General features: G+C 34.2%; 4 protein-coding genes across 6 annotated transcripts; all 4 read right to left on the bottom strand.

Annotated features, from left to right (window-relative positions):
• LOC109725147 (ALA-interacting subunit 1-like) lies at positions 671–4,959 on the bottom strand. Its single transcript, XM_020254230.1, has 8 exons — positions 4,578–4,959; positions 4,269–4,327; positions 4,078–4,152; positions 3,862–3,978; positions 3,467–3,537; positions 2,603–2,903; positions 1,782–2,071; positions 671–996 (listed from the first exon to the last, which is right to left on the bottom strand). Exons 1-8 carry the CDS (start codon positions 4,666–4,668, stop codon positions 942–944), a joined length of 1,059 nt encoding a protein of 352 aa, XP_020109819.1. The 5' UTR covers positions 4,669–4,959; the 3' UTR covers positions 671–941.
• Positions 6,691–9,192, bottom strand: LOC109724623 (dihydroneopterin aldolase 2-like). Its single transcript, XM_020253504.1, has 3 exons — positions 9,017–9,192; positions 7,598–7,802; positions 6,691–7,061 (listed from the first exon to the last, which is right to left on the bottom strand). The coding sequence occupies exons 2-3, from the start codon at positions 7,792–7,794 to the stop codon at positions 6,851–6,853; spliced, it is 408 nt and encodes a 135-aa protein (XP_020109093.1). The 5' UTR covers positions 7,795–7,802; positions 9,017–9,192; the 3' UTR covers positions 6,691–6,850.
• Positions 12,710–15,203, bottom strand: LOC109724651 (myb family transcription factor PHL12-like). 2 transcript variants are annotated; one of them, XM_020253537.1, is made up of 6 exons: positions 14,748–15,203; positions 14,511–14,587; positions 14,288–14,345; positions 13,963–14,029; positions 13,789–13,861; positions 12,710–13,670 (listed from the first exon to the last, which is right to left on the bottom strand). In XM_020253537.1, the coding sequence occupies exons 1-6, from the start codon at positions 14,914–14,916 to the stop codon at positions 13,005–13,007; spliced, it is 1,110 nt and encodes a 369-aa protein (XP_020109126.1). In that variant the 5' UTR covers positions 14,917–15,203; the 3' UTR covers positions 12,710–13,004. The 2 variants fall into 2 exon arrangements, with proteins under 2 accessions (XP_020109126.1, XP_020109125.1); XM_020253536.1 differs by having other exon boundaries at positions 13,789–13,864; positions 14,748–15,202.
• On the bottom strand, positions 18,972–23,622 carry LOC109725166 (50S ribosomal protein L22, chloroplastic-like). Of its 2 annotated transcripts, XM_020254256.1 has the most exons (8): positions 23,305–23,622; positions 22,964–23,020; positions 22,158–22,280; positions 21,861–21,952; positions 20,946–21,107; positions 20,093–20,203; positions 19,619–19,685; positions 18,972–19,499 (listed from the first exon to the last, which is right to left on the bottom strand). In XM_020254256.1, exons 3-8 carry the CDS (start codon positions 22,276–22,278, stop codon positions 19,231–19,233), a joined length of 822 nt encoding a protein of 273 aa, XP_020109845.1. In that variant the 5' UTR covers positions 22,279–22,280; positions 22,964–23,020; positions 23,305–23,622; the 3' UTR covers positions 18,972–19,230. The 2 variants fall into 2 exon arrangements, with proteins under 2 accessions (XP_020109845.1, XP_020109844.1); XM_020254255.1 differs by lacking the exon at positions 22,964–23,020 and having other exon boundaries at positions 23,305–23,621.

Raw genomic sequence — 24,595 nt, 5'->3', positions numbered from 1 at the left:
AGGTTATCTTTGTTGGATGTTCAGTTTTGATCTTGAGTCTTCTTCCACAATATATGCTATCCAAAATAACTTGTTTGTAATAAAGTTTTTCTTCTATAATTAAAATTTTGGAGTTTAATTTGTATGCCGTGAAATATCTTGATTTTTATAATTTAGTAGAAAAGTATATCTTATCTACGACATAATTTATCTTATTTAAAAGAAAATGAATGAAAAAGTTAACTATAGAATATCATCCTAAAGAGAAAAATGCTACAATGAGTGCACATCTTACACCCTTGATACACTTTTTTAGGGCATTAGTTAAAAAAAAAAAAAATTAAAAAAAAAAAATTTGACAAGGTAAGTGAATTAATATAAGGCCACACGAAACAATAAGCCCACGGTTGTAAAATTTACAATTACATATAGAGTGAATTTGGGTAGCTTTGCTCTTCTAGTTATATGTCACTCATCTAGAAGCTTTTTAAGTAAATATACTAAGCAAAATGTTCATCCATTCAAATGGGACGAAATGTACACTCATCAAGCTGATACTTTGGTAGGACTCATGGACATGTCAATGTCTTAATAGCCATCACCATGACCAATCAACCAAGGAGATAAGTGATTGAGACATCATAACCAATGCAGAAAATTGTTAGATATTGTATCAAGAAAAAAGAGAAAATTGTAAATATTGGCAAGGCCATTCGCTACTTTATAGTATTCAGCAGTCAAAGAATCAAGAAGTTCTATAAAATCTTTTAGCTAAATTACACACGCGGAGAATTAAAACTCGTTTCCATACAAAATCTAAGAACCTACCACAAGTATATAGCTCACCCCCAAACATATATATACGATGATTATCTAGTTAATATGTCTCCTCATGAGTACAAGATACATAATATGCAAGGTGAGCTGGTAAATCATGATACAGAATATCTGAGAGTCAGTATTCACCGGCCGGAAGGATTTCTGTTCCAGGACAAGTATGATGGATCTCCGAGTTTCCTGCAAACAGAGGCAATAAATGAGAATGCTGGTCTCATAGACCAACTATATTGCATGAAGAAAGAACTGACCAAATTTAGTATAACACACACCACAAAAAGGAACAGACAAAATAGAAGCATCGCATTGTTATTTCAAAGAAACCCAAGCACCACTAATGAGGGGGAAAAAGGACATGAACGAGGATCAAATGTTATAAAAGAAACAACACTCGCAAATCCTTATTGAGAGCAGTGAATACAATAAAACAGTGAACATGGTTTCCGAAGTTCTTATTGCAAATTTGTCCAAAAATTAAGAGAAAAAACAAGACAGATTTTCATGGAGTTTCTTGTGTGTTAAGAGAAGATGATATGATTTGTATTTTTATGATATTCGTCAAGGCTACAGCAAAAGAGTAACCAAATAAATGGTACTGCTACCAGGATATAAGGAAAGACGAAAAGAGATGCTTGGTGAAACAGCATATGTTCAAAACTTGACAGTTTCCATCAAGAAGTTACTCCATCAAAAAGTTACGAGTGCCTTAAATTCTAGACAGAGAGGTAGGAGATTGAAATAATGAAAAAAATATATACTGAAATCAGAAGTTATAGTTCAGGCACCTCTCAAAATGCACTACAGCTCAGGTATCATTATGTATTTTTAACCTCTTGCTTATTAGCAATTTAATAGTAAAATAGTTCGTAAGTTTAATCTGCTTCTCATCTAATCCATAACTCGGTTGGTTTTACCTAAGCTTGTGGCTTATAAGTTGCTACTAATATAATCCATAATTTGCTCACCTTGGTTTTATCAAGTATACAATAGTAAATGATGTCGCCAGAAAGAAGCAGAGTCCACCCACAGTGAGGTATGCAATGCCGAGGAAGTCATTCTTTCCTCCAAGCCAGCTTGAGGTCGAAAGCACCAGCTTCTTCTTGCCATTGAAACTGTACGTGTTGTAATTGTTCTCCAATGTCACCGTTATGGTGTCATTTTCTTTTAGATCAACCTCAATTCTCCCATAAAACTTTCTGAATGTTGGAAGTGCTGCAGTGCGCATCCAAACAATAAGATCCTCCTGTTCGCTCAGCTGTTCACATTAGAAATACCTCAGATCAATATCATTTTCGGTAATAAGTTATTCATGGTAGCACAAAGAATACTTAAAATATCATAAGAAGAGGAGTTCTTTAAGAACATCCAGGCTAATCTTGAAATTGTATATTGTTGCAGGCAAGACTACAGGTAACTAGAAAAGTGAACTGTATATTTATTAACAATGCTGGCAAGTAATGGAAACTGACTCCAATCCCTGAAAAAAGTCTACAAATATCCCTGTAAAATCTGGGTTTATACATGCCCTTCGAAGTTACAGTCTACATGCACATCTGTTTACTAAAAACATTTTTTAGGTAACTTTCAATACAAAACATACATTTCCATGATTTGCATGACTCCCAAAATTAAACGAATGGTTTTTTCTAAGAAACTATACTTTCAATGGCAACTTAAGAAAATTCAAATTTTGCATGGATATATTTGAATAGATGATTTTGAGGGATATAAATGTAAAAAATCAGAGTGATTTCTGATTACCAGACAAATTTCTATTGACACTTACAGATTTGTTAGGATCAAGCTTTCCGCCGCCTATGAGAGTTCCATTCTGGAAGTTCTTGGGAAAGACATCCTTTCCAAATTTGTGGTCCCTGTCACTCTTCCACGAAATGTCTTTCTTGTTCACCGTCAAGTTTTTATTGCCACGCGTAAAGCTGTACGTATCATTGAACAAACTCCACGCTATAAGACCGCAAGGAACAATTGGGGAACCATCTGGGGTGGTTTTCTCTGGGTCGCAATAGTTTGTCTCATTTGCCTTGCTGGAATCTCTCAATTGTTGGTCATTTCGGCTCTTCACATACCTGAAGTTGAATTGCATTACCACTTAAAATAGCACACTAACATACGAGGGAGATTTTGTATATCCACCAAATGTCCAGGTTATGTACAGAACCTTGAAATATAGCTCATCTTCAAATAGTTACACAGACTTTAAAAGTTTAAATTGTACCATCTATGCTTTAATCATAATTTTTTGTCTTAGAAAAAATTTTGCCATGTTCTTTTAGAACTTAACAGTTACCATCGAAAAAGCTATACAATATTCCACCAAGCAGTAGAATAATCTGCTTAAGTTATTGAATTTTCTGTTTGAAAAGTTAAAAATACCGTTAAGTTCTGACAAACGGGTATATAAATCAAACACGCAAAGTTTGAATATTTTTCAAAGGTCAGGTATTCATTTCACCATGCCCTACATATTTACCTTCTGTAAATTACTTAACTTGTTAACTGATATAAAGGTTTTGATCTAAATTCGACTCAAAGAAGAGGAGAACACAATAACCTGTTCAATAACAATACCACCTACGAACTGTTAAAATTGATATTTGTTCTAATAGTTTAAAAGGTGGAGGATGTATACCTCCTGTGGTTTTGGTAGAAGTTATCAAGTTGATAGTAGACATAGATAGGCTGATTCATATCCTTTGGAACCTGCAAAGAAACAAATATTTTGAACTAGTAACCAGGTAATTGAGAGTAATTAGAAAATTATAACTAATGATTATTGCAATCCTTTTATTCCTCAAGGTGCAATTTGGTTCAGGGACAAGTTTAGATGGGATAACTAATTTTGTTCTTTGGGCTCTCCCATTATCCCAAAATAAAAGAATATATAAATGTCTACTTTAATAAGTGAATTTTCATAGGATAAGGAGGATAATTTGATATATGCCTCGTAGTCCCCGAAAACAAACACAAACCTAAGTCTACCTTAAGAACTATTGTAATAGATATGCAAAAGCGGAATATCATTACCGTAAGTACTCTTGTGCAAGTTTTGCTGATCGTTTTATTTTGGATGTAAGAAAGTTTATCGTTGGTCATGTTATTCGGCACACAGGCGGCATCATATCGATCAACGATTTCAACAACCTATCAAAGTATATTAAAAACAATAACCAAAAGATATATCAACAAATATAGCTATTATTACGACAACGAGATAAAGAGAAACATGAAATTCTAGCTTACGTTATTGGAAGCTAACAACGCAGCGACGCCAATAGGAACGAAGATGACGCCGACAAGAATGAATACCGATATGACCTACATAGATTATCATCTTCATGTCAATTAACCCTAATTAAAATATCCTAATCTACAACGAATATTGAAAAAAACATGTTCTAAAATCACATGAAAATTGTGATAGCTCAACATACCCATTGGGGAGTAAGAATCGGCTTACACGCCGGAAGCTCCTGCTGTGTGAACTTGGAATCTGAAACACAACAACCCAAAATCACACATTTAAGAGTCTAATGCTATTAATAGAAATTCCAGAGCATATTTTTGATCAAAAAAGTCAACTGGTTCTACCACAAAGCAAGCAATTTGAGATCTAAAACACCCTACAATCATAGCAAGTCCACAACTAGCCGAGTATAATAACTACGAAAACCAAACCCTAAGTCGGAAAAATAGCAATTAAACACCAAAAAAAAAAGGAGCGATTTTGACGAGAGATTTACACTTGGGCCTCTTCGAGTTCCTCCTCGGATTCGCCCCGTCGCCCGATCCGGAGCTCGATCCGGTGGCGGAGGCGCCCGTGTGGTTCATCATGGGTATCCCAAAATCAAAAACCAAAAAAGGGTTTTTTCAGAGAGGTTAGAGATCTAAATCGAAGTGGGTTTCGATCGAATGCGCCTACTTATGGGGTTTCGCCTAAATCTACGAAGCTAATCTCGTTCTAAATAGAAAACTCTCCTCTTCTTCGTCTTCTTCGTCCCCCTCTTACTTTGACCAAGAGAGGAGAGAGAGGAGAATGGATCGTATTCGTATTTGGCCGGCGAAGAGTACACGGAAAGAGAGAAAGGAGAAAAATAATAAAAAGGAGGTCAAAATATCGATAAAATTGAAGGAAAAAAAATTAATATTTATATATTATTATATTATATAAAATAATAATAAAATGGCGCTCTTAGTTCGTGCAACGCATCAGTAGAGGCCTACACAACGAAGGGGTGAGAATAGAAAAACGGGGTGAGAATAGCATTAGCAAATAAATAAAGGTTAAAAATGTATAGTTTTCGACCCTAAACCGTAAGCAATTTTGCATTATGCCCTTAATTTCTAATCCTTTTTAATTATTAAATAAATTTCGAATGAAATACGAGATAATTTTAATAAATTCTTCAATCTAATTTCCCAAAGTAATTTAAAAACATTATAAGTTAACCATTAGAAATTATGTTAATTGATTCCATTGTTTACGGCTATAAAATTCAAACAGCTATTCATTCATATACAATCATCCTTTATTAAGGTCAAAAATTTGATTCTTGTTTGTGCATGGTGATGGATTTGTATAGAGAGGTGCAAATTTTTTTCTTTTTTTTTTCCAAAAGAGATGCATGGGACAACATAAATAATTAATAAGAATAATTAAACTTCGTTTGGAATTGTAAAAAAATTACGTTACATGCAATACAATGAAAAATTGCACGTAATATTGTGTTCTGTATATCGCCATTAGTCAGTTACGACATATTTTTTACGGTCTTACAGGAAAACGCAAAAGTATATCTCTTTATATATTCTTATCCTAATTTTATTATTTAATAGTGTAAGATGGATCTTAATACTAAATTAAGCCTCGGTAAAAGTGAGTGTAAGAGATTTATTTTCTTTTTCTACGAGTGATTAAAGTCACATCTCCGCCTCATATTTTGGAGCGCCACATTTTATTTCAAAACTCCATGATATGATGTACGAAATAACAAGCCCACTTTCTTTCTAGAAGAGTAGTAGTTACACCTGCTTGGCATTATTATTAGTGTCACACATAAAATTATATTCAACAGGAGCATAATAATAAGTCTATGGTTTGCTTTTGAACGTTATTATTACTTTATTACGGAAAACTAATCTGATCACGGCTTCAATGAGTTCCCCAAAAGGCTATATAAGCGCGTTTGGGGTGGCTTCTAAAATAACTTGAAAATAATAAAAATTAATGATATGAAAGTATTAGAATAATTTTAACAAAAAAAATTATTAAGGGCATGATGGGTCTAACTTGATTTTCCAATGTTATTTTTAAACTTATTGAAGCCGTTTTTAAAATCAAAATGATTAAATTAGAGCTTTTAATTTTGGAGTACAGAATCTCAAAATAACTTGAAAATAATAAAAATTAATGATATGAAAGTATTAGAATAATTTTAACAAAAAAAATTATTAAGGGCATGATGGGTCTAACTTGATTTTCCAATGTTATTTTTAAACTTATTAAACAACTTTTTAAAATCAAAATGATTAAATTAGAGCTTTTAATTTTGGAGTACAGAATCTCTATTTAGCTTTTCATTGCAACAGAAGTTTCAAACTCGTCTTTTCAATACTCCACTTAAAAACAAATTTGTTTTTTTAAAAAACAAACAATTAGTCGGAAAACAATTCGGAAAGTATTTACGTAGAAGCTTCAGTGGAGCCAAACAAAGTAATTTTCACCTCCCAAAATAGAAATTAGATTCAATTAAAAGTTATAAAGTTCTTGCCCAATAATTAAGGGAGGAGTACATTAGTACATAACAATCAAGTAGATTTCAGAATACAAAAGAGCTAAGAAAGTGCAATTAGACAGGAGCAGCAAAAACATAGCAATTAGATATTAGCAGATTCTGCAGCAGAAATTAACAACGGAAATAGCGAATTCCTCTCAACAACAACAAACATTGCAAAACAAGATGCATAAAATTAACTTCGGTTTACTTTAGTACAATACCATGCTCGATATAAAATCTCACGCTGACTCGGTTTTCTCGTGTTTTTTGTATCGAAGTATCTCAACACCTAAGTAATCGATAACACCCTGGACAGCAACATGCGGTTTTCCAACCTTCACACGAACAGCAGAGATCTGAGGGAATTTGAGAAGAGTGGTATTCGCAATAAGATGAGCCACAGATTCCAGAAGATTCTGCGATGGACCCTCCACTACTTCTCTAACTATCCTGCACAATACATATTCAAAGATTGAGAAACCTAAGTGAATGATGCAAATTTGGGTAAAGAAGAAAAGAATAACAGCTGCATGTTACTAGTTTGGACTTTAGCTTTGCTTCTTTCTTCTGTTCGAATTTGAAGTTTCAATTTTGTAAAAAATTGAATGCGGTTTTCATCACATTATAGATCAAATTATGACATTTAACGATATCAGACCGAGTTAGAGAAAAAAGAGAACAACTTTGTCAAATAAACAAAAATGGATGTCAAATACAAGAGGAAAAAAAGAGCTACAAAAAGAACAATCCAGTTAATCATTTTCTACATTGTTGATGACAATCCAGTTTTTGATATCTATTCTAACGACATAAATTAGAGACATATAACAAAATTAGACAAATACAACAGTTTCAAGTGTAACGAAAGTAAATTGTTGAGAACTCGACAATCTGAAGAGCAAATAGATCACATTACACACAAAACCAAACAATAAGACAGAAAGAAAAGAAAAATATTAAATAACATATTTCAGAAAAGGAATTACCTGTAAATGTCAGTGTAGCTAACAGTATCAGATAGATCATCAGTTTTACCAGCAGTGCTTAAGTCTAACCAGGCATCGACATCCACGACAAACTTCTGACCAAACTTTTTTTCCTCTGGCTTCACTCCATGAAATCCGTGGAACTGCAATCCTCTTAATATCAGCTTGTCTTCATCAACAAATTTGTGATCGGCCATAAGTATGCCTATGAAAATAGCATTACTCGGTCTTTTTATATAGCATCAAAAGCAAATAACAATGTAGCGAAATAAAAAAAATGTCTACAATCATGAGGTTCTAAATGTATACTAGAAGTTACTTGGTTTATGAGGCTTCTAAAGATTGAAATGGAAACCCTTTGACTCAGCTCTTTACTATACATGCTTATATTTTTTCCTACTCAAATGTTCAACATCCGGGTATATCCAAGAACAAGTGAAAATGGGGAAGCAGCAACAATAACAACAAATAAAAGTAAGAATCAAGCTGAACTTCTACAGTACTCAAACTATCTTGAAAAAAAAAAAAAAAAATCAACTCGGTAATGCTTTCATGACTGATAAGGTCGCCAACATCCTACTACAAAAATATAAAACGTCGGAAACATAAGTTTGGCTTGCCCTGCTCTGCTGAAGTAAATTAGTGTTATCTTGGATCAAAAACCCCGTATAAATCATCATTCTACCTCTTCTTACTACGCGCCAAACATAAGATCATTGAAAAGATCAAGCAAATTAACACTTCCCATTAAACTAACATTGCCTTTAAAGGTGCAACAAACAAATTAAAGTTGAGGAATCCCCTACCTCAAACTCTAAACTGTATCAATCATTCAATGTAACTATGGACTAGAGGTGCTCGAATGCTTATTCGAGTCAGAGAAGTTATAAACACGGCGCAGTGAGATTTCAATGATTAAATGGTTATATGTTCATCATGTAGGCCTTATATTTTTTAGTGGTTGTGCGTGGAACCGCACGCACAACCGCCGTATCTAAGGTCCTCAACTGCAGGACAAACAACTACATAATCATGGTTTTTGCTGCTTAGAAGCTACAACACCATTTGTTCCGACACGCGAAGAACTAGGGTTTAGGAATTAACATGGCCTCAGCTTGGAAATCATCTTTTACGTGCACTAGCATTAGATTAAGAGAACCAAATTTGATCATTGTTTACAAAATATGAAATTTCTAACATGGTTTATCAAACTAATACAAGTTTCACCCAATTCTACAATTTATTCTAAAAAGGAAACATATATATAATTCCTCAAACCCCAGAATCGAATATTATTGAAGAAATATATTGAATTTACAGCACTAAATTTTGTTTCAAAGTGGTGAAATGGTACTAAATCCATACAAATTCATTGGAAAATAACAATTCCACCAAAAGCCCAAGTAGAGATTTACTCACCTCCCACGCCAAAATCCAAATTTGCGAGTGCTTTGATTAATTTGGTTGGAAAATAAAGCTCCTCTTCCTCTTGTTTTTTAATTTCGCCTCTTTCGATTCCCTTCCATGTGTGGGATTTTGCGTGGGCAGGGTAGGGCGGTGGTGCTTCAAAGGTAAAAATGTATGATGTGTCCCTCAACTATGGGCTATTATGAAATGCATCCTTACATTTTAGGTTTTGGTGAAAATGTGTAGAGACGCTCCCACCATATCTCGTTTTGAAATACGTCCTTTTTTTTTTTTTTTTTTTCCTATGGCGACTACTCACGTTTTAATTTTCTGGATTTAAAATTTTATATTGAGTTAGGTTAAAAATGTAATCAAATATAATTGACTCTAGTAGTTTTTAATAATTAATTAGTGAGATTTTTTTTTGTCAAAAAATGATTAAATTTATTGAACTTTTATAAAATTACCAATTTGATAAAATCTTCAGAACTTTTCTGACTAAAATCATTAATGGTGTTTCAATCAAAATAATAAATAAATAGATAAAAGTTGAGGGCTCCATTTCGAAGTGGTACATTTTTACTTTAGTTTCTTATTTACGCATCTTTAAAGTTTTGGCCTTTTCTTTTATAATTGAGTTATTCTATGTGTTACATTAAAATTTTAGTAAATTTAATAATTTCATTAGCTATTATTTACAATTTTTATCTGCTAAAAAACAATTAAAATTAATGAATTCTATGGGATTAGTTATAAATCTATTAAAACTTTCAAATTAATTGATTAAAATTATTTAATTCAAAAAAAGTTACATAGTTGGTAGTACGTTTGAGGGGTTCGTGTCAGAATAGGCTATAGGTAAGGGGGGGTTCGTATAGTTTACCCTTTTTTAAAACTTCGGATTGGGTCTCTTAATGGGCCCGAATCAAGGACGAGGCCCAATAACGTTAGGGGATCTGCCCATTAGCCATTTTTCTAACAATAAGCTTCTTTGAGATGGGCAAATCCATGCTACATGTAAAATGCAAATGGATTCAGATTGGTAGAGCTCCGATCCAAATAGGACGGTAAGTAAAAATCAAAAATATAGAAAAATATAATTTCTCTGAATTCATTCAAACCCTTCCGTTCCAGTTCACCCCGAATGAAGCTGTAAGTTGGGGGCAAAAATAAGAATAAAATTAATCTGCCCTAATTTCGCACCGACACGACAAGAAACAAAGCGGGATGTGGGAAACCTCTCCCGTCCCCGGATCCGCCCTGTTCTGTATCCCTAGCTACAGGTGGCAAAGGATCACCAATCCCTAGCAAGTTAGTTTGAGAGAAAATAATAATAATAATAGATAATAATAATAGCGGGGATGGTCATTAACGTGAGATCGTTCCATCCATCGTTCATGCGGTTTTCAGATTCGCATCGTCTTCGTGATAAATGACAGATGTGATAGTCCCATCAAAATTTTGGTTCCTATGTGGGGCCGACAAACAAGTTGAGGTAGGGGATTCGGTCTCAAATTTGCTTCAGATTCTATTCCCGCACTCTGTCTCTCTCGCTTCTTCTATACTCTGTAGTCGATCAATGGTAGATTGAATGATCTCACCATAGAAATAATTTTTATTAAAATTTCGTATCTAATCTAAAGTAAATTTGATAATGGTTTGAAATGAGACGACTTAAATTTATACTAGATAACATAAACATAATTAAGCATACCCAATAGAATATTCCAAGGTGCTTTGATTTTCTCACAGATGATTTACATTGGAAAATGAGCCATAAATATATTCCCCCTCTCATTTAGCTTTCTCCCTTTTATGGTTTAATTTTTCCTGGCCCCTTCCAAAGCTTACAAAGAAGTTTCCTCGAATCTTACTGAAACTCCCATGCAGGGCATTTCTCTCTTTAATGATAAATTTGTTACATGCGCCCGATGCGTAGTTCACGGAGCTCTCAAAATCAAAATCTAATTTGCTATATTCATTTATCAAAATTATAAATTTTAAACGCTTATTTGCAAGATATATATACCTATAAGATTAAATTTGATTTCAAAATATTAACTAATTATCAAATATTAAGTACAGTTCATGAGATGTACAGATACACCAGGTTCAGGAAACACGTACATTCTCGCCCTTTAATCTCTCTTCATTTCTCTTTGACCCATAAAAGCAAACTGCACCATCTCTCCTTTTCTTAACAAGACCAAAAAAAAAAAAAGAAAAAAGAAGGAAAAGCTTATCCAAGTAGTGAACTAGGGAGGATTTACATGTTATTAGAAAGGAATATAGAGCTATTAACTTAGTACTATTGTAATGCTTATAAAATATAAATATATATATATATATGTAGTGTATGAGGGGTCTATATGTTCTATGGAAAGAAGATAAAGGAAGAGGAGATACTCTTTGTCTACCTTGCTCAACACAAAAGGAGGATCAAGGTCCAAATAATAAGGACCCATATCTCTTGCTTTAGTATGAATATCTTCTATATGTACTTGTGTGTGGTGTATGTAGCTCATAGCTAGGTCTTCATGGCATATATTATTATGTATATATAATGATGTACATATATATATATGTACTCTATATGTCTCAATTTTTAGATTCCATTATTGTTTGTAGTTGATAAAAGGAATAACTAACTTGTGCCAACTAACCTAAAAGCAATGTTTAAAAAGACTTGGGATGTAGTATTGGGGGAACAGGAGCAGATAATTTATATGGATAAAAGAGATAAATCCTCTAATCATAGCATTCTAAGATCATCATGGATCCTCTAATCATTAGCATACTAGATTATTCTGACACTTTTTTTTTTTTGGAGGAGGAGGATTAATTCACCTGCTTATAGAGCCTCCCAAATTTCTTTTATTTTCTTGAGAGAAGGGTAACACGCTACTCACTTTATTTATAAAATAAATGAACTTGGTTACAACAATGAGATATATAACCAGGTCTTTGTAAGGAAAGTGAAAAAAAAATGTATCAAGTGCTATAGTACCCGAGAGATAATTAGGATGTTACGCACATATCGTGGAATTACTACTCTTTTTCTCTCCTAACATCAGTTAACAATTGTGTTGATGATCTGCTAATGTGGCAGAAAACAATAATAATGAGTAAAAACTCCCAAGTTCCTTCCAATCTTACTGAGCAGGGTATATAACTTTGATAATACTCCTCAGTAAAGAAGCTAAACAACATTATTGAAGTGGTAAAGGGCTTGCTGGTTGGTACTCGAGACCCAAGTTCGAATCCTAGTTGATTCATATTTCCAGCTAAGTTTATTTCTAAATGAAATAAACGAAACTGGTAGCGTGCTACCTATCTCTCAAAAAAAAAAAAAAACATTATTGATTTATCCTTTCATCATCCAAACATATATAAGTAATATTAACCTTATTGTAGAGCATCCTATATACATTTAGAAGTGCATAATGCTTTAGAGTCATGCCACATAATTGTTGATTAATAAAAACTACTAATAAAATTCTCTTAGGCTCATGATTTGGATTCACCGCTAACCATTCAGATAGTACGTAGTTATGTGGGGATACGAATTCACACTGTATATATATATTTTTTATATTCCTTTCATGAATCGCATGAAAAATCACCATACGTTTTATAGTAAAAATAAAATAAAAATCATTCCTTAGCCGCTTAAACTTGTAGAGGCAAATATTGTTTCACACTTAATTATATAACTCACAGGAACTCATCCATCATTAGGAAAAGGATGATCAACACATGAGTATTAATATTACAAAATTCCAATACTGCATTATTGGACTTGATCAGATTCATGCATGCTAATTAACCCTGGTAGCATCAAACATCTAACCATGAGATCCAAATACTAGCATGTGTATCATTACTAAATTAATTTGTAACTTCCTAATTACTTCCACTCATCTAATTATTTAGTAACGAAATCCACGACTTAGTTATTGCTTCTTTTTGCTTTAAACAAACCTCACCCTTAATTAAATAATTACGACCCTCTAATCATCTGATTAAGTCTTTCAATGAGAAGAGAAGCTCTTCTTGGAGATGGTCTCTCGAGCTTCGTTGGATACTCGAACTTCTTTTCGCCACCGACGTCGCCGTCACTTGAAAGGATAGGCTTCGCCTCATACGCGCCCCTTGTTGAGTCCATTCCAATGCGAACATCGATAACAGTTGATGGTGCAACTTGAAGATGATTATCAATATTCTTACTAGCTTCTTCTTGTGAGCCAGCCATGCATGCTGCAAAGGATCCTAACTCTTGAAGTCCGAGATTGTCGGCCCAAGCCCCGACCATCGGGTTTTGCCTGTAACGACAGTGAGGATTAACAGGCCTTTTCTTGCCTAGACAAATCCTCTCGTCGACGGTTGAAAAGAATTGGTCGACAAGGGGGCGATCTGTGTGGTATTGCATGTCTAGCCCATAGTTTGCACCATGCGAGTGTAGATCGTAGAGAGAATTCGGGAAGCTCGCAGAATAATTCGAACCGATTTCTTTCATGGACGACATGTCGATGACTCCTTGATTTCCAATTTCTTTATAGTCTCCCGATCCGGTGCTCTCCACGGCGAGAGTTTGAAGTGCTTTCTCTAACATAGTTTGCATGTATTTTCCTTGAGCCTCAATCCTCATTTGTAGGTGCTTTTGAACCTGCTCACAAATTCATTCTCATTATGCAAACTATTTTTTTTTTATTTTATTTTATTGAAGGGAATGGATACATATATATATATAGCTACTTAAAGGATAGCTAGTTTGTTTTTTTCACCTCTACTTGCTCATGCAATCTTCTTTGGACTTCCATCTGCATCCTCAGTGCATCATTATTAGTATGCAAGTTCCTGCTATGTAATTATAAAAATATTCACAAGTTAATATTTTAAGCATATATAAAAGGTGATCATATATATGTGTGTGTGTATGTGTGTGTTATATAACTCACCTGTTCGTATTGCGGCCCATTATGCTCGATGAAGAGGCTGCATTTCTTTGGAGCTCTTGTGTTGCAGCTGAAAAAAAATACATATATAGTTGGAAACAGGCTATATATAATTCTTAGAAAAACAAAATTATGCTTATATTTAGGTATATAAAAAAGAAAAAAAGAAAAAAAAGGAAAAAGAAGAGATGATAAAGAAAGGTAGTGATTAAGGCCCATGACCATAGTTTTGCTTTACATGAAAAGAAGAGCACAAATGAAAAATTATACAACCATGTGTAAGAGATGATATATAAAAAGGATGTTTGTGGTTTGATATCTCTCTCACCATCCTTAATGGAGTGTTCAGCAAATTCTTTGTGTGGCTGCTTCCCTAACCTAAATTTCTGCAGTAGAAATTATCATGTAAGTGTTGATCAGAGAGAGAGAGAGAGAGAGAGAGAGAGAGAGAGAGAGAGAGAGNAGAAATTATCATGTAAGTGTTGATCAGAGAGAGAGAGAGAGAGAGTATTTTTTTGCATGACAAATATATTTCAATTGAGTGCATATACCTGAAGGTGGCTCTTAAGGTGGTAGAGAGTGAGACCCTTAACACCCATAACTCTCATGATAGTTTTTGGAGTGGCCTCTAACAAAAACACAAAAACAATTTCATCTCATTAATTTGTACATAGATTGAATATATATGTGCTCAAGAAAAATTAAATTGAGACAAAAGACAATTAAGAAAGATATGGTGATGAAGAAGGAGAAGAAGATATATATTATAGAGGGGGACTGGCTCGCACTGTCGGGTCCTCCGAGCTGAGCGACGGCATCGACAAAGCGATCGTGAAGCTCGACCGTCCATCGAAGCCGCGGCTTTGGATCGGTAGTGAGAACAAGGCCTGAATCCCCTTGCACACCCATGGACCTTTCATGTGAGCTATTCATAGTTGGCTTCTTGGTAGGGAACATTCCTCTCTCTCTCTCTCTAATTCTCTACCTCTCCTTGATCTTTGGAATTGGAATTAAAGAGATATATTCAAGAATAAAAGCTCAACACAAATGGAGGAATAGGGTTCCCTTGTTTTTGGAGAGAAACTAAGACCTCACCTCTCTCTCTCTCTCTCTCTCTCTCTCTCTCTCTCCTTCTAATTAATTCTCACCTTGATCTCTATTCTCTCCTCTCCTATATCTCAACCTTAATTATATTGGAAAAAGTGGGAGATGTTATTCTAAGTATGTGGAAAAATAAAGCTAGTAACCAAATTGAAGCTAGGCCCTTCCTTTGCTAAAAGGTGAGGGAGAGGAGGGAGAGAGTATCTTTTATGGGGAGTATATATTATTTCTTTACTCAATCTCAACCACTCATAGCTTTTTAAATTTAAAAAATATTTATTATAATTGCCATGAATACAGGAAAAAAAAAATTTCTGAATCAGAATACAAATAAAGTGATTAGTGTTTGAGGTTACTAGGTCTTCTGTATATCATCTATCTTGCACAAGCCATTGATGAGCAGGTAATATAATATTAATTAATTTATATATGGCATTAAGAATGCATAAATTGAGAGAGAGAGAGAGAGAGAGAGAGTAATTGATCCATGAATTTATTACTACAGCAGTCACATCACATTATTTATATTAAGTCAATCATTTTTTTTTTATTTTAAAAAAATATAATAAAAGTGATAGATAAGGGTGTGATAAAAGGTTTATATTTGGCTTTTAAATTATTTTTTATGAATAATATAAATTATTTCTTAGGTGAAATATACAAGACTATTAAATTATAGATTTTAAGAACTTTTAAGAAGTGAAAATTTTAAACTTTTTTTCTCTGCAAAAAAAAAAAAAAATTCTTAAGTCTTAACTTCTAAACACATAAATTTTTTTTTATAACGTATAAATTACCATGAAAAGTTTTATTTGGATGAACAAGACAAGGAAATGGATTCTCTCCTTTTTGACAATTACAAGAGGTTCTTTGAAAAAATTCTTATAATTAATTACAACAATGATTTGCTTAAGATTATATTTCTAAATAATTAATTTTCTACAGGCCACTCTTTCAAGCATCATGAAAATATATAGAAATAAATTCACCTACCATCTCTACTATTTAACAAAAATCACTAATTATTTATTATATGTCTCTTCACCTAGTACAAATGACATGATTTATTATTTTACCTAAAATACATTTTTCAAAATTGTTTGTCACACGTCACAACATGGCACGGATTTTGTACCTAGTCCACAAATGTTGCTATCAACTCATTCCACAGAAAAATTATATATATATATATAAAGTGAGGCTACTATGCTATGAGAAGCACGGAGCCTTCCGTGCTTCCACCTCGTTTTTGATGTTGCGACTTTCGAATCGTCGATCGGCTCATTTAAACTTGATCTAGAGTATTTGAAGTATCTAGAAAATAAATTTTATAATTTTACGATATCATTTGCCTAGTGAACGAAGGGGCTCAAAATCAACGGCTGAAAATAAAAATCTTACAAAATGTAATAATATGACATTAAAATTTTAAATCAAAGATATTGATCTTGTTTTATATAGTATAAAAAATTTTTTATCAAAATTTCACATAATTTGGATATTTCTACACCGTTAAACTTGCAAACGGCTCACTACGGTCATTGAAATTTGTCGATTTTGAGCCCATTCGATTACTAGGCAAATGATATCGAAAAATAATAAAATTTATTTTCTAGGTACTCTAAATACTCTAGATCAATTTTAACGGAGCCGATCGACGATTCGAAAGTCGCAACATCGAAAATGAGGTAGAAGCACGGAAGGCTCCGTGCTTCCGATAGCATAGTAACCTCACTCTATATATATATATATATATATATATATATAACCAAAGGATTCCACACAGTATACACGTGCAAAGTTGGTGTCTATAACCTAATAAGTTTCTAACTTATTGAGCCGCAAATGATGCATGCATATCCACTACTGGGCGATGTTAGCTTAGATTTCAAGCACTCATTTGAAGATGCTCTCATATTTTGACTAAATTCTTGTGTAAATAAAATATTATATGCTCGTTTTAGGACACTTGTAACTTTTGGGATGGGCGAAATTCCTCCAATTACAATATGATAATCTTCTATTGCAGTAATAAAATATTTGGAACATCCAAGATCTGTTTGTTTGTCCACAAGTAATTTATTAGTTAGTCTATTTTATTTATTTTACTAAAAACTTTTACTGTAACATATAACAATTTAGAAAAAAAAAATAAACGTTGCAAAAGTCATTTTTTCTTTTTTTTTCCCATTTTTTTCCTCTTTCATAATTGACTTCGCCACTGTTGAAGGTAAAATCAATTAGAGCGTTTTGAAAAATTAAATAGAGCTACAGATGAATTTAATTTACATCAAATAGAATAATAAAATTAGAAATTTACGGCTGAAAACAACTTCACCCTCCTCCACTTTTGGTAAAACAAATATGAAAAAATAATTAAAGGTTGGCTTCAACGATTAAGGTTCACAGAACATTTCTAGCATAACAGTATTAATTGAGAAAAATAAACACCCTTAGGCTCGAACAAATTAATGTTGCATAAGTGATCACTGGTTAGGGCTGGCAAATGAGCGAGCCGGCTCGCGTTCGGCTCGCGTTCGACTCGATATTTGGCTCGCTCAAGCTCGACTCGAAATTAAATGAGCCGAGCTTGAGCAAAAAAAAAGGCTCGAAATTCATTTCAAGCCGAGCTTGAGTATTACTCGGCTCGTTCGAATCAGGCTCGAAAAGCTCGAAAAGCTCAAATATATATATATATATATATATATATATATATAGTAGAGCTACTATGCTATCGAAAGTATAGAGGATATGGTGCTTTCGATTTTTTGATTCTTAGATCAAGCCCTTTAATAATTTCTTTGAATTAATACTAGGGATATTATTTAATCCTGGGGGGACCGCAATCATCCCAATCATACAATTCTTAATCAAAAATTCACAACATCAATCTCTAATATTTCGATGCATAGTAGTTCTATACTTTATATAGTATATATATTATATATATATATATATATTATATATATATATAATATATATATATATATATATTAAAAATATATAAACTTTATAATATATTTTAATTATATATAGGCTGAGTGAATAATCTGAGTTTAGGTAAAATTGGGCCAATATTGTTGGCCCATAAAAACAAAGCCAATAGACAAATAAAAGGGCCAAATTTCACTAAATTTATACATTTTTCCTTTCTTTCTTTCTTTCACAGAACTCTAAATTTTCAATATGTTTCTCTCTTTCTCTTTTTCTGTCTCTCACCCTAAGCGGCCAAGCCGAAAGCCTTCAAAGTTACCAAGTAACATCATATACCTGCCGTTGCCTACCTTGCTATTAATTGTATGCTTGAGAAAATATACAGAATATTTAAAGTAAAAAATTATTATTCATATAAAATTTTAATTTTTTTTATATGTGATTGGAGAGTTTAATCCAATATTTATCTATATAATTTATTTATTTTTGACTGCATAAATGAAAATGAATAATATGGAGATTGAAGGCGGAAGAAAAGACATGTCAGGCTGAAAAGATTAGATATTTAACTCATAGATTATTTTTTTCATATTATAATACTATATTTTATATAATTATTTTGTACTTAGAACTATTAGACATATTTTTGTATCAAATTATAAATAATGTTCTATACAAATTAAATTATTGATCGTATGATGTTGAGAATTTCAAGCGGCTCGTTTAGGGCTCGAGCTCGCTCGATTCGAAATTAGGCTCGCTCGAGTTCGGCTCGAATTAATTTCAATCCAAGCTTGAGCTTAAATTTAAGCTCGAAATTAATTTCAAGCCGAATTTAAGCCGAGGTAAGCTCGCTCGAGCTCGGCTCGTTTCCACCCCTATCACTGGTTACTGAAACTATATATGACAGAGCTTAATGACCATACATGATCCGAGTGAAGAACAGTACCAGTAAATCTTTAATGGGGGGAAATAAATAAAGCAGGGTAAAGTAGTTGTCTAGTATAACATTATTAATTGACCAAGCAATGTACAGTTTGGAAACATGCTTTTTGTTTCAATCCACAGATAGATGATATTACTGCGAAGCTTCCTACAACATGCACCACAGGATCACAAAGCATTTCCAAGATGCTCATAAGAATTTGATTCTCCCAACAAATAATTTGCACACAAAACATAAGTGTTCCCGACAATTCGTTTGTGAGCAAACTAAAAAGAATCCTACCGGTTACGTCATTCATAAGCCGAGGCAGCCTCCTTCCTTTTGCGACTCCACCGAGGTGTGGTCTCAATAAGCTGATGCGGCATGAGTTGCCTCTCCTTCCTGGTCAACTTCTTATAGTTACTAACCCTAAGTTTCGCGATTTTGGCCTCCTCTTCAGGTGTCGTCTCCCTCACCACCACAGTGAGCCGGCTTTTGGGTCTTACCATGATTCCACTCCGCCCTTTTGCATGGTACGATAGCCGCTTTAGATAAATTCCTTTGCCGACAAAGGCTTCATCTGCGGGGCCAAAACAAGAAAATGAGGAGATTTACTTTAGAATTGAAATGATGAGATTTACTTCGGAATTGAAACATTTTATAGTTTTTCTATCATAAAAAGTCGAAAAATTGACTCACCGACTAGGAGCTTATCGGGGTCCAAACCGTGATTGTGGGCTGCGTTGGCACGGGCTGAATGGATCACCTGAGGTGCTTACCAAGAAACAAATTGATAAGTGACATACTCCATTTAATGTTTGGTCAGATCTTCTAATCTTATTCACGCTCAATACCTATTGGTCTGCCTTCTGCAACAACTGCTCTATTACACAAAGCAGAATCCTCCAAAACCATGCACTTCGCTAACAAATATTCTGCTTGTGCTCATACACTAAAGTGAGATTTTAGGTCCCCAAAAGCAGAAGCTCCATTTTGATGCTTCTGCTTCTAGGAAAGCTCTACTAAAAATTTTTATATATCTTCAAACTACTCTTATAGTACTTCTTCAGATAAGCACTTTGTCCTGAATAGAACCAGTTATGTAGTTATGTAGCAAGGAAATGGGGGTCAGCAAAATATAATGCGATGAAATATCTCGTAAATCAATTGGACCTGATAGACAGTCTTTGCGGCTCTTTTCACTGTTACTTGCAGCTGCAACAGGGCATCTTCAACACGCATCCCGCGAACTAGTTTGGCCACCAGATTGATCTTCTTAGGGCTCTGGATTAAAAGAATTGAAACGAGAGTTGATTCTGATGGTGCAAATAGTGGCCTTTGAAGAAAAATCATCAGTACACTTCAATATAGCTCAATCATTTCATATGTCAAGGCAAACTCTAGCTTTTTGCAGTTCAATTTACTATTCCATATGACAGTGTTGAATAGATACTAAAAAATAAGCAACAAAAGCAAAATATGTTGAATAAGCAGTATAATGTCTGCTATATGGCCTGCATATAAGTGAAATTATGCATGCAAATAAGCAAGGTTTTTAAGGGCATGCAGGCAAACATCAACCATTGAGAGGTATTTGGGCAATATAGCATATTTCTAGGAGTATACAAGTGAAAACCCATCATTTTTCTCCTTTACCAATGTTGTTCGTCCTTACATGTGTAGGTGTATGATGCAATGTTCACATGATAAAGTTTGTTCATGTTACAGGTTATATCATCCCCTTCATCTATTAACCATAAGAGAGGGTTAGAATTTAACTTTAACAAAGAGAAGTTATCCACTTAATATTCCCAACCACTGGGATAGGATAAAACATAGACATCAACTCCAGGCTAAGACATGTGAATCTGATAATGGCATACTAAGCAAAAAATAACTACATTGATAAACTTTCTGCTAGAGGAGGTTAATAAAATGCATGTCAAATAATTGAAGATTTAGAAAATAAAAAAATAAAAGGAGGAATCACGGAAGCATGGATAAAAGAGTATTTCATATTTTCCACCTGTCTGATATCCTTCTTAATAGCTTGAACCGTCAGAGGTTTAGAAACTACACCCTTTTTCTCAGCTTTCATAGCTTCTCCCATCAAGGGAGTCAAAGGAGAAGAGATTGGAACCATATTTGTCTCTTCCCCAGCGAGCAAACTCCTTGTAGTGGAAATTTCCTATAACAACACAATTATAAAGTCAGAATCCAAGAGACAAGGATAAAAAAAATTCAAACAAGACAAACAAGGCAACTCATAAAAGTGAAAGAAGATCAGTGTGATGACATAAAAAATCAGCGTAAATATAATGTCCTGACTATTTCTCGTCTAAATGTATAAAAAAGAAGTCATCATAAAGAACTCATAAATCATTAATTCTTAATGATAGTACAGAGCCATAGAATTTAGCCTTAACTAACCTAGCAAAGGAGTTTTCTCAGGACTAAACTCTGTAAAAAAGACGTTCAGCTATAAGCAGAGACTCTGTCTCCCCCATACTTTGTAACATGGCTTTCAGAAGAACAATAAAGTTGCGAATGAAGTTTAGACAAAAGTAGATTCCAACAAGGTCCTCACCCTCAAAGATAAGGAAAAACAGAGACATATTGTCCCCTTAAAGAGGAGAAAGATCATCAAGGAAGAACAGTAACTAACAGACTTCTATATATCTCGTCAAACTCATGCACCAAATAAAATGTAGGAGTCATCACAATAAAAGCATGCTGGATGTTGATGTAAAGAATAGGGTGGTCAACATTTGTTGAGTGTCTGTGCATAGTATTCACATATTGAGTATGAATGGCAACATAGAAATGACACTACAACTTTCTCCTAACTTCATTTAACAGAATAAGCAATCCAAGTAATGCAATCTGAAGCCACCAAAACCACAATCAATAATAAACATGTAGAGTAGTAAGAGTTCATTACAGCATGTTGTAGATATTGATCCAATGGCCCTTGATTTCTTCTTGAAGCAATATCAGATGCTCCCCATACATGTGCAAATCGTCCAAATCGTCCTGCATGTCTATGCGTGTTAATTTTGGTAACTAAATCCGTTTTCAAGGAGTAGCTTCACTAATATGCTAGCTTATAAACAACGACACTTCTGGCAGTGAATGCGCAGTTTCTTTTGTTCAGAGAAAAAAATCCCCTCCCGAAACCTTTTATTAAAATATAAGAAAATACGAGATTATAAGGAGGTTTGCGAGCAGCAGTATGTACCTGGTAATGGATAACATTTTGTACTGGTACTATATGCAAAGCCGTGTATTTCACGGTTTTGCCCCATGGTGTTTCCAATCTGGCGCAGAGCAAACTGCAGATAACCTTGCCATCTCACCATCACTAAAAAAGTAAAAAAAGCTTTTCAATCAACAACTGTTCAATAAAAGATCAGATGAAATCACGAAATGCAGCAAGGATTTATTAAATTGATATATAAATTATCCAATGCACTGGGGAATCTCCTAACGCAAAAAATATGTTAAGTAAATTTCCTAAGCACAAAGAGAACTACACAACATTATTGCACTTGATTATATGCATTCATATATGGTATACAAACAGATACGGTAACCTAAACAATTTTCTCTACTAATTTTCTGGAAAACCAAGAAAACCAACCCAAGGAAACCCACCATCTTTGAATCCAAACTACGGGTCATTCTTCGTTTTTCTTTTTTCATCAAATCATACAACTACTTATACAGATGTATTAAATGGGCCATCTCAGATTACCATTAAATTCACATAAAAACAGGTGCCTTTGACATTGCAGTAATTAATCGTTAATCTTACGGTTCTTACCATTCGGCATCTTATATCCAAACTTTTTGAATAATCTCTAGAATACATGGATAGTATACCACCAAAAACGCACTTCTAATGCACCCATTTCTATTCCAATCACATATACTCTTATCTCAAACATGATGAAGTCTTCCAACAGGCTAATAAGAAAGCTTAATTGCAACAGTCAAAACTATGATAAAACTATAACAAAAAGCTCGATTCAATTGAGATGCCACCTTCCACCTAAGCTAGTTCACAAGTATAACAGCCTCCTAAACCAACTGAAAATGAACCTGCATAAAAAATAGTTTTGTTTTAAGTAACATTGTTGGATTTAGAAACCATTGATTAAAAAAATAGTGTGGTCTTGATCATTTGGCAGTGGATTACAGTTTACCGAAGTTAACGTTATTTTATGAAGCAGCTCACCGATACTAAATCTATCAACTACAATTTGACATGTGGGGCATAATTCTGCGATTTAAATTAGTCCACCTTAATCAAAATTACAATCACAAACAACAACACCACAAAATTAAGCACAAAAATGACAAAATCGGAGCGTGTGATTCCGCACCTGAGCGACCGATTGGTGAGCGTCGGCGTCGAGGGCGGTGACGGGTGGGACGGCCTTGAGGACGGTGGCGGCGGAGCTAGGGCTTGGCAATGGCCCAAGGTGACGAGAGTTGAGCCCAAAACCCTCGACTCAAAACTCAAATCGAAGGGAAAACGGAGAGGAAGAGATCGAAAAGCTTCGCTTTGAGTCTAAGGGAGAAAGAGGAGGCGATCGAGAAACCACCTTGGATTTTGAAGTTGAGGATGGGAGAAGAGAGAGGGAGAGTGACGGAGGTTTGTTAGGGTTAAAGGGTTGGGCAGGGACTGCAGGGTGTAATGTGACACTTACTGACTTAATTGGGATTCGGCAAAAATTCGGCAAAAATTCAGTACGTATATAATATAAATAAAATTTGTATCCTAATTTTTAAATTTATTAAAAATTACAGCTAAAAAATAGATTATTAATTATTTGGATATGTGATTTATACGGATATTACACATTCATCAATTAAAAATTTGGGATAAAAAATTTCACTATTAAATTAAATTTTTTTCCTCTAGATTTGTACTGTTAGCATAAATCCTCATAATTTTTAAAAATATAAAAATAAAGAGCTACAAAATAGAAAGAAAAAAAAAAAGAATTTGACACTGCACATACAAATAATAGTAAATATTAACTTCACTCGTAGTCATGGTCTTATAAAAAATATGAATTTGTAGTTTTGTACCGGATGAAGCGGGCGTGCGGCAGCGAAAAAGCGGAACTCGAAACCAGATTGCGAGTGGTGCGCGGCCTCGCAGGGGGTTCCGGTGGGAGCGGCCAGGTTGGTTCCAAACTTCCGATGGTGAGCAATGCTCGGCCTTGCGGGGGATTCCGATGGTGATTGGCGAGTGGTGCGCGGCCGGAGTGGTTCTGAACCTCCAATGCTCGGCCTCGTGGGGCGTTTCGATGGCAAGCGGTGCGTGGCCCGGGGCGAGGATGGTTCTAAAGAACCCAAACTTCGATGTCGAGACTCTAGAGGCGTGTGGCCGTGCGAGAGGATGGTTTCCTTTCTTACAAATCAAATACTAAACAACGTAAAATTCTTTTTTCACCAAAATTTTTTTTTCCACAGTTTTACGTGGAACCAAACACACCTAAGTGCGCCGTGCGCCCAAGATAAGCCGTGTTTTTTTCACCGATTAATTGTGTGATTGTAAATTATTCACGAATAATAATTTTATACTAAAAAAATATAAATTATTTCGAATTTTTAAAAGTAATATGTATACAGGTTATTTTATTTATTAATAAAAAATTCACGAAT

The sequence above is a fragment of the Ananas comosus genome, linkage group 19 (genome assembly GCF_001540865.1).
Source record: "Ananas comosus cultivar F153 linkage group 19, ASM154086v1, whole genome shotgun sequence".
NCBI lineage: Eukaryota > Viridiplantae > Streptophyta > Magnoliopsida > Poales > Bromeliaceae > Ananas > Ananas comosus.
This window is presented reverse-complemented; position numbering and strand designations above follow the sequence as displayed.